The sequence below is a fragment of the Furipterus horrens genome, unplaced genomic scaffold, assembly GCF_987537825.1.
Source record: "Furipterus horrens unplaced genomic scaffold, mFurHor1.1.pri manual_scaffold_5, whole genome shotgun sequence".
Taxonomy (NCBI): Eukaryota; Metazoa; Chordata; class Mammalia; order Chiroptera; family Furipteridae; genus Furipterus; species Furipterus horrens.
The window spans coordinates 121911977-121922927 of NW_028327175.1; the positions used below are offsets into that span (position 1 = coordinate 121911977).

Here is a 10951-nt window from a genome sequence, read left to right on the forward strand (position 1 = left end):
TCCAGGTTGGAGAAAACATGAGAAAACTCTTTCCTCTGCCAGACTCTAAATGTGTCAATTGATTCCTTTTATAAGGCTGTAAAAGATTCAGAATTCCAAGGATCCAAACATTAGCCAGAAGTATTCTCAACAAAGTCCTTTTTATTTATTTCGCTAGAAATCACTTTATTGATTAAGTCACCAGCAATTTTCAGCACAAAATTTAACAACTTCATGACCACCAAGGCCTGGGCTCTGGGGCTAGCTCTGCCTCTCCCAGTCCTTAAAGGGGTTTAGAGGGAGAGACATCATTAACAGAGACCAAGTCAGATGGTTGCAGGTACTCCTTTCCCAGTCATTAGACAAGCTGCTCAATTCTTGTCCAGAGTAGGAAAGAGACAGTATTTCAGAAAAATCTAATAAAGAATTTGACGCTGCATTAGAAGATCTTTCTTAGCAATTTATATGTATCAACAGTATTAATCCAAATTTATGCTTCTGATTTTTTTTTGCCCCCTTGCAATTCCCTCAGACTGGAATAACCTCATTTTGCTCTTGGAAAGAGGAAACAGGTTTTTCTGCTCTTCCAAGCAAAAACTGAACAAACCTCCACCCCTCCCCAAAAAAGTCCAAAATGTTACTTCTGGCCTTGGAATGTGCAGCTTATGATGGGCTGATTCAAATCACCTAGAAAGGGCAACTGTGGGACTGATATGCAGGCAACCTTCTTTGGAAATCTGTTCCTAAAATCAACTCTTGGGAATCATCCATGATTGTGCACAAAGGGCCCAAGGTCCAAACAACTTCTGCTCTTCCATCTCACAAGCTAGGCTCAGAAGAGGCACTGCAACTTTCCGGAGGGAGAGCTGTAGCGGTGGTCCCACGCGGTAGGACCTCAATAACTCGAGGCTTGTCAATGATCCGGGCTGTCCGGTTTCCCTTTTCCACGATGCCCACAATCCAAGCTTGGTGACCCTCTCCATACTTGGAAGATTTGATTTCAGAACAAAAGCGAGCAGCCTGTTCCCTTGGCAAGCAAATCAGTAATCCCCCAGAAGTTTCTGATGAGGTTCCCTGAAGGAGCCCAAAGCGCCCACTGGCCTTGCTGACGGCAGCCATCTTGGCAATGACTGGCAGATTATGAATGACAAAGGACACCTCATTTCTTTGTTGTTTTGCAAGGTTCTGAGAGTGTCCCAGAATGCCAAAGCCTGTGATATCTGTGGCTGCATGGGCATTAAATGTGTGCATCAACCCAGCAGCAGTTCTGTTTAGGGTAGCCATATTGAACATGGCTTCCTGATAGGCCCACTCTACCTCTTCTTTGGAGACCACCATCTTTATCTTATTCCATCTTTCGGGATTATCCAGCCATTGGTGGGCATTGACAGCGACTTGAGTTCCTAAGGGTTTGGTTAACACGAGCACATCCCCAACAACCGCACTGTCAGGCATTATGAATTCATTTGGCTGACACACCACAGTGGCTACCCCACCCACGATAACCCAAGGGTTTACCACGGTTTGTCCACCAGTCACTGCAGTCCCTCCTTCCTCAGCAGCATCTCGAAAGCCTTTGATCATGAGTGGGGTTATCTTTTCTCGTTCCTCCTCAGTCATATTCTGGCTGACGCTGAGTAACATTAACATGTTGTCACATTCAGTAATGCCCATGGCATAGAGGTCACTCAGCACATTGGCACAAGCTATGCGCCCCATCATGTAGGGATCTTCCACCAAGGGGTAAAAGAAGTCTGTGGTCTGCACCAGTGACAGGCCTCCGTGCCTCAGGGGTATGACGCAGGAGTCCATTCCAATGCCCAGGGCTGGAAAAGTTGGGCTGGGTTCCGCCGTGACCGGCAGGCCGGCTTCCTGGGCCGCCTCTTCATGGCCTGCGACCACTGCCCCCGCCATCGGGGGCCCCGCGTCCGGCGTTAGTCCCGCCAGGAGTTTGAGCAGCGTCTCCTGCGGGACCTTGCAGCCTCAGCCCTTCATGCCGGAGAAGCTCGTCAGCCGCCAACTCGGGCTGAGGCCCAACGCCTGGGGCTCGAACGGCCGGTAGCTCGAGAAGCCGCGACCCAGAGACAAGCCCGCCAGTCCCGCGGAGCCTTCTGCCGCCGCCGCCGCCACCGTCGCCATCGCCTCCCCGCTGGCACCCGCCGCTGCGGTTTCTGTCATTGCGCCTGCCCGGCAGGGAGGAGAGAAGAGGAGAGGTCCCTTTTATTTTCTACTCCAATTAGTATCTAGTAGCAGTCAGATTACCTCAGGGATTGTATCCCACGCGCCGCGCTTGGAGGAACTCAAGGCACGCCCCGCCGCCCTGGCCTTCCTGAGTGAGCAACGGACAGCCTCCCGCATAGAGTCCCTTGGTGATTGACAGCCGTTTCAGCCAATAACGACTTTGCCGCAGAGAGGCGCGCTTCCTTTGGTCTAAAAGACAGAACGTTTTACAAATCCACCACCAATTTGTGAAGTTTGGTCCCGGGTAGATTACAGAGTAAGTGCTTTGGTTTGCTCTCCTTGTGGTAATTTAAATATTAACCTCTTGCGTGGGGCTGACGCAACTCGGTCCCCCTAGAGGCAGTTTGCCAAGTACAGCATTTCAAAAGACGAGGGAAGATCGATAGCTTGCCAAACCTCAAGCTGGCCAGAATTGTCCAAGGGTCACTTGACAGCGCACATGATCAATCCAGGGCAAGGAAAGAGCCAGTGGAAAAAATAGGAAAAAGTAATAAGAAATTAGATAAGCAAACTACAGCATCAAAATAATGAAAACATTTTTAAAAGGTTTTCACGAATTTTAGCACTCCAGACACCTGCGTTGATTCTGGTGCTGCTCCCACCACTAACTATCCGTTGAGTCACTTTCTCTCTCCTGGCATTGGCTGACACATCGGGACGTCAAAGTAGCTTACCTAGGTCTCTTCTATTCGGAAGTGTCTGTATATATTTAAGTTAATATATACGAGATCCTACGATGTATCCATAAAGAGTAGTTTGTCAATATCTATAAAATCATAACTGCATTTAATACATTTGATCCAGCGGTTCCAATTCTAGGACTTTTATCCTACAGAAGTGAGTAGGAAATGCTATATTAGTTATTGTCGTGTGGTTTGTAATATCAACATACTAGAAACAGCTTAATTGTTTATCCATTATGATGAAAATTAATTGTGATACCTTTACATAATAAGCTACCAAGGAACTAAAAAAGATTCAGAAAATATTGATAATAGTTACAGTTCTAATAGGCACAGTTCTAAATACTTTACATATATTAACTAATTTAATTCTCATAAAAGCTCTTGAGTTAGGATTCTTTCCACTCCTTACAAATAAGGTTTTTCAGGCACAAAGCAATTAAATCACCTATTCAAGGTTGCTGTCAGTTTAGGGTGAAGCAGTATCCGTGTATGTATCCAGTCTGCTCCAGAGACCACCAGGTTATACTGCCTATGATGTGTGTTAAGAGAAATAAACAAGCTTCAGAACAGTATAAAATGTTACTTCTTGTTGTAAAAGGGGAACTATATGCAATAGTATATTTCTGGAAGGGTAATCACCAGGAACTGGGAATGGAATGAGGTGGTTGGAAATGGGAGATTTTTCATTGTATTGCCTTTTTGTTCATTTGACATTTGGAACTTGAAAAAGATAATTTTAATACATTTGAATATATTACATACGTTTTTTAAAAAGGGAACTGCTTATGGGAGTATAAATTGGTGCAACCATCTTTGAAAAGAGTTTGCCCTTAACTGATAAAGCTGTGCACTCCACTCATCGGTGGAACGTCTTAGCAATTCTACCTATAGGACATACCCTAGAGGAAATCTGGCACATGTGCCCCAGGACACATACATACAAGAATGTAAAAGTGCTGGAGATGGACTGTACAACAATGGGAATGTTCTTAACACTACTGAACTGTATAGTTAAAAATGGTTAAAATGGTAAATTTTATGCCATGTGTATTTTTTTTAAGTTTTTTTTTTTTTTGGTGGGGGGGAAGGGAGGGAGAGATGGAGAGAATCATCAGTTGGCTTGCCTCTCATATGCCCCCAACTGGGGATCTCGCCAGTGACTCAGACCCAGTCATGTGTCCTGACCACAATCCAACTGACGACCTTTTGGTTCTCAGGCCAGTGCTCAACCCACTAAGTCACACCAGCCAGGGTATATGCAATGTGTATTTTGACATAATTAAAAATGTTAAAAATATAGGAGCTACTTATAGATCTTATAGTATCAAGTTGGCCAAAAAGTCCAAATGTTTTTTTCTATAAAATAAAAGATATGTGAGTTCAGAGTCGCGAGGAAAATCAGGAGAGAGCAGTGAGCTTATAGCAAAACAATTGATTTATTGGGGAGACTCTCCAGTGAGAGGGGGAATAAGTCAGATCTGGACCAATTCCCATCAAGCTGAGAAAGGGGGAATTAACCAGATCAAAACCAATTCCATCCCAAAAGGGGTTTGGATAGTGGTTTTTAAAGCAACAAACCGCATTAGGGGGAAGTGTGTGTCGTATAAGTTTCTATTGGTTACTTTCTATATTTTAGTGAGTTGTGGTTTCCTATCAGCTAGGGGGTTTCTCTGTGGGCACTGTAGTCCCCCTCCCCTTCCAGGCCTTGGGATGAATACACAGTCTCAAGGTTTTCCTTTTCTCGGCTAGTGGAGATGACACACACAGACTTTCAAGGGCTACCCCGTTCCTGCACTATCATAGTTTACTTGTGTTGTTCAGAATGCCTAGTAGCCTTATTGGACCAGGCTCAGGAGTGCTGGGTCAGCGGGTGAGACACATCTTTGTTTGCTTCAATGATGAGGGTCCTGCCTTTGTTTTTGGGTTATTCTGCTCTTTTCTGTCCCTGTTTTTCTGTTCTGGTTTGTTGATTCTGTTACCTATCAAGATATATTTTTCATTTTCACCAATAACTTTATTGATTGGGATATTTTGAGTATATTGGCTATCTCCCACATGGTATAATGTTTATTGTTCTCCATTAATGTCTCAATTTGATCACTATCAACTTCGACTGGTCCAGCGAGAAATCTCCAGCACAATACTTCACAAACCATGACTGAGTGCTGGTCAGACAGCTGCTGGCCAGTGAATGTGTATTGTTTTGGGAATGGAACAGCTTCTCCTCGTGTGGCTGCTTCTTGACCTTTTACACACTGAGGTAAAGTAGTTTAGAGTCACGCATAGGATATGTGCCTCCTTTGTCTGGGACCCCTTATAATGACCCTCAGGCTAGAGGAGGTGTGGTCTCTCTCACACTGACCCACCCCGCCACCATGGGTGCACTCCACTGTAGTGTGAATAATAAACGGCATGTCCACATTGACTACTTCATGGGTGGTTTTTTTTCGGAATATCATGAACACTTAAGCAGATACCTGGTTTGGATTTGGAGCTTCTGTGCTATAGAAACGTTAGATCCGTCACAGCACCTTCTCCATACACTGCACAAATTTTGTGTGTGTGTTTCAGTCGCATTTTTACCTTTCTTGAAATAATAAAGCATAATATACCAAAAATGTTGCATATTTTCTTCCATCTTCAATATTAAAATGGCTACAAAAATTCACCCATTTTGATGAGTTTTTTTTAATGCACGCTGATATGACAGCTGTCCCAATACAATCGAACAAAGTTGTTTCAAGTGAAGTTGAAGACAACTAAGCGCTACTAGAGCCATCTTATGGAAAAATCCAAACAAACTTTTTGGCCAACCCAATACATCATTACACTGGGTTTTTATTAGTGCACAACACAGTATTAAGGCATGGTGTGAATTTGAAGGAATTTGTACATTAGAATTAAACTAAGCTGCAGTCTTGGATTGGGTGAATTGACCTTGGTCAAATTGTCTAACCTCTAGAAACCTCAGTTTCTATTGCCTATAAAATAGTCATGTCACCTGAAGATAATACATACAAGATAGAAATGTTATGAAAATTAAATTTAAAAATGTGTATAAAACATCTAACATAGTTCCTGGCTGATTATAAACTCAGAATAAATGGTAGAACCTATCATCACACAGTACTGTTAATGTGGATATAGGAACTGGAATTTAAATCCACAAAACGTAACATCTTGGAAAGATTTTTGTAAAAATAAGTCCATTTATCTTCTTTAAAAGAAAGAGTAACTGTAACAGGGGAATACATAAATGAAATATTTATTTGTGAAAATGATTGAAAGGTCTAAGAATCAACATGGATAATATTAAAAATGTTGCTATTAAGAAGCAATACATAAAATTACAGAATAATACATAAACTAAGATGCCATTTATCTAAAGTTTAACACAAGTAGGGGAGAAGTGTGGCCATCGGCTCTGGTATAGGCACAGAAAGCCCCGACAATGATGCTTTACCTACTAAGAAACCCCACCTCTCTGAAACCCTTTTATTTGTCAAGAAACAGGTCATTTGGCCGTATATCACAAAGAGAAGGCAAAGCGGATACCTCTTTAAATATTTGCTTTTATTTATTTTTAGAGAGAGGGGAAAGGAGAAAGAGAAGGAGAGAAACATCACTGTGTGTTTGCCTCTCACACACCCCCAACTGGGGACCTGAAGTGCAACCTAGAAATGTGCCCTGACTGGGAATCGAACCAGCGACACTTGGTTCACAGGCTGAGGCTCAATCCACTGAGCCACAGCAGCCAGGCAAGTGGATACCTCTTTATCCCCTGGAAAAGGCAAATGCATTTTCAGTGACCCATGAGTCATTAGAGGAAGAATTCCAATTTCTAGCTTTTTCCAAGGAGTGTGCCCATAGGGAGGATGGGGTAAGAGGAAATGATATGACTGGCCAGGGGACAAAAAGAGACTGGGGCAGTTGACCCACCTAAGAAATAAAGTACAAGACTTCTTTGCAACTTCTCTGGTTGGGCATCTCAGCTAGTCTGCCTGCAGGAATGGTACCTAGATAGAAAATCTATGGCAAGATCTTGACCTTTGGCCTGGCTTGCCTAGAAATCAGTAAAGGCTTATAACGGTGTGCTTCCTACTGGTCCTCCCACCCACTGCAAAGTTGTTATACACACACAAAATCCGAGAGTTTTGCATTCAGGTATGGGACTCTTGGAGGCTCTAGCACACACACCCATAGGCCTAAATGGAGGCCCTTTGGGGCTCTGGAAGATCCTCTCTGGTAGTTCACCTTGTCCCCCTCATTACCAGATTGGCCTTGGAGCCGGCCTGCAGTGAACTTGCAAAATTACATCTGATTATGTCGTTCCCTGATTAAAAACCCTGCAGTATCTTCACATGTCTACTGTAAAAGGGAACTCTTTGGTTGGCATTCAAGACCTCCCACTGGCGTGGTTTCAGCCCTGTGCCTCTTAAATGCTATTTCCTTTCATTGAATGCTCCCCACCTCACACGCTACTTGATTAACCTCACCAGTCAAAACACCTGGAGCATTACCTCCTCCCAGAAGCCTTCCCTGAACCTCCATCCTGGGTTAGAGTCTCCTTCATCTGAGCATTTAACGCATCGAGAGTTCCTTGAGGATAATTAGTCACTCAACACCATTACCTAGTGTGTGCTGGTTACTGGGGATAGAAGGATGAATAAGACAAAGTCTACACAGGAGACTGACACTGAACAAGTGATTTCAAGTGTCGCAAGGACTATGCAGGAAGCATACAAGCAGGAGAGAATCCTACATGATCCACAGGCCTCTCCAAAGAAGTGGTAAAAAGTGACTAGGAATAAACAAGAAAGCAGGAAGAGGGGGATAGGATGGGCGGTGGAGTGTTCTAAGCAAAGTGAGTGTATGCACCAAGTCCCTGGAGACTCAAGAACGTGAGGCTGAAGGCAAATAGTGAAGTGCAGAGTAATGAATACGACAGATTTCTCCAAATCGAACTCTCAACCTCCCAGTCCCAAAAGGGGCCTGGCACACGACAGGTCTCACTAAATACTTTGGTGAAATGTTCTTGGACCGTGATGTGCTTCTCACAAGACTTTATAACCTCACAAGCTGCTACTTCTTTGTCAATCTGGCAAACTCTCACTCACCATCGAAGGGTCTTCACATTTATCTCCTCAGTGAGGCCTGTGCCCGACATCCACTCCCTTCAAGGGCATTATTCACTTGTCCCACTATTCTGCCAGGACACCTATGGTTTCCTTTCTATGTATACATAAAACTTATTTATATATCGTCGGCAGCCGTCCGTCTCGAGAGACGATGGTGTAGCTTCTTAAGAGTCTATCTGCACCGCCGAGAATGGCTGTGCAGTCCGACTCGGGAGTGACACGGTATCTGTCTCCTCCCGTGTTGAATCGACATCTTGCGATGACGCTGGAGTGTCCTCTCCAGTGAAGCTGAAGCTACAGAGCCTGGGCGGGGTGATATGGAGGGTCTGCTGTTGCCCATGCAGCAGACCCCCCCTCTCTTCGCAGCTGAAGGATCCAAGGGAAAGACCCTGGCTGGTTTGGCTCAGTGGATTGAGCGTCGGCCTGCGAGCTAAGTGTCGCTGGTTCGATCTTCCAGTCAGGGCACATCAGAGAAGGACAACTCTGATTCCAAAAAACCTCCGCTGCCTTGCGGCATACCTCTTCAGGGGAAAGGCTAAGGGAGTAAACCCCGACAGAAAATCCGGAGCCGGAGTCCCTAAGGCGGTTTGACATTGTAGTCAACACCGGCAACTCCTGCGGCGCACCTGAAGCCAAGCTATTTATATATACTCATATGTATTTTTATCACAATTTTTTTTACTAGTTCATAAGATTCTCAAGAACAGGAACTAGCTCTAATTCTAGGTAGATACTTGTACATGTTTGTAAAGCAAATGGATGGAGTCTTTGTCCTCCTTTACAAAGCCTCTGTTCCCAAGTCCTCCCACAGTAGAACACCCTTCCTTTAGGAACTTTTGAGGCTCCCAGCCAAGTCTCCTCACTGACCCTCTGAATCAGGGTACGCAAGCCTTGCCTTTTGTTAGAGGTGGGGTTCTGGCCCTAACTTGCTCCCTGCCTACCTCTTTCATCTCCGGTACTACATTTTCCTGCACTAACTTGCTTGGCTCCAGCTACAGAAGCCTTCTTTCTTTTTCTCGAACATGCCAAACTTATTCTTACCTTAAGGCCTCTGTAGTTCTGTTTAGAACTACACACTTCTTCCCAAGTTACAAATGGCTAACATTTCCTCATCATTCAAAGCATCTCAAATATTTCCTCAGAGATGCCGTCCCTGCTCACAGTGAAAAAGCCCCCAACCACACCACTCAAGGGCATCATCTTGCTCTTTTTCCACCTTGCACCTATGAGCACCTGAAATTATCTTCTTTATTGTTTACATTTTTTGGATGTTTTTAATCCTCACCTGAGGATATGTTTATTGATTTGAGAGCTAGGGAGAGAAATGTCAATGTAAACACTGATAGGCCTTCTCCCATTGCACACTGACCAGTCACCAAACCTGCAACCACAACCTTTTTGGTGCATGAATGATGCTCCCACCAACTGATCCACATGGCAAGGGCTATAGTTTACACTTTTTACACCCTGAGAAGGGCCACAGTATGAAGATATTTGTTGTTTTGTTCATTACTGCATCTCCAATACCTAGAATGGAGCAAGGCACTTAGCAGGGCTCAATAAATACTTGATGACAGAATGAACATATTCAAAGTGTCTTTGGATATTTTGACCGTTGAGTATCCAGGCATTTGTCATCTTTTCCCAGCTCTGGGGAAGAACAGAAGTTTGAGCAGATGTAATCCTTACATTCAAATTATGTCCCAGGGTCTGTGGACTGAGGCTCGGGTTTTAGACCTGGCTCTGCTACCAAATTTCTCAGATAACCTCATCTGTGAGAAATAGTTTGATGCGATAGAAAGAACATGAGCTTTGTAACCTGTTACTTAGCAGCTATATGACTTAGAACAAATTAAAGTCTCTAAGTTTTAGTTCCCCCAACTGTCAAAGGGAGATACTGTAACTGATCCCCACAGAGTTGTTGTAAAGAGGCAACGTAGGGATTTTAAGCATTTACTGAATGCTATTTCTCTTTTCTTTCATCATTTCTGATTCTTAGTTGCCCCATTCATAAAATGGAAGAATTAGATTTTTTTTCAAGAGAGATGGGAAATCAAGGTTTTACATGAAATATCCCAATTTTTATTTTATTTATTTTAAAGATTTTATTTATTTTTAGAGAGAGGAGAAGGGAGGCAGAAAGAGAGGGAGAGAAACCTCAATGTGTGGTTGCCTCTCACATGCCCCCAGCTGGGAACCTTGCTGACAACCCAGGCATGTGCCCTAACTGGGAATCAAACCAGCAACCCTTTGGTTCTCAGGCCAGCACTCGGTCCACTGAGCCACACCAGCCAGGGCTTAATATCACAATTTTTAAATGTGGAAAATAAAGATTTGTAAAAGACACCCCTCTCTCTCTTTTTGAAGCTTTTTTTAATGTAAAAACACCCTGAGGGTCAAACAGGATACGTCCATGGTCTGGATTTGGCCTGTGAGCTACCAATTTTCCACCTAAGCTACTAGGTTGTCAGGGATGCTGTATTATTTAAGCAAATCAGTTTATTTTCCTGAACTTCAATTAGCCCATCTGTGAAATGGACGCACCTTTGTGCCGATCAAGAGATCAGCAAACTCAGATACAGACAACAGAGGGTAAAGGGGTGGGAGAAGCAGAATGAGAGTAAAAGGTCGTCAAATACGGTGTCCGAAGGAGACTAGAGTTTGGGTGGTGACATTTTACCCCAATATATTTAAATTTAAACAGATATCAGGTGTGTGAAAAGCTTTGCATAACACTGGCGCACAGTAGGCTTACCACAAGACAGGGCAGTGGTAGCTTTCTGTGGTTGTTCATTTGGCAAATATGCACTCAAGCATCAAGATATACCAAAGACCAGGGACTGTAAAAGCGACGCTAGTATAGGAAAAAAGACGGCGAAGGAGGAGAAAGAGTAAAGGGAAGACATA

The 10951-nt window shown here is 43.8% G+C and overlaps 1 protein-coding gene across 1 annotated transcript; it reads right to left on the reverse strand.

Annotated features, from left to right (window-relative positions):
- Positions 1-121: 121 nt before the first annotated feature.
- On the reverse strand, positions 122-2460 carry LOC150009659 (selenide, water dikinase 2-like). Its single transcript, XM_090277600.1, has one exon. The coding sequence runs from the start codon at positions 2155-2157 to the stop codon at positions 799-801; it is 1359 nt and encodes a 452-aa protein (XP_090133726.1). The 5' UTR covers positions 2158-2460; the 3' UTR covers positions 122-798.
- Between the last annotated feature and the right edge of the window lie 8491 nt (positions 2461-10951).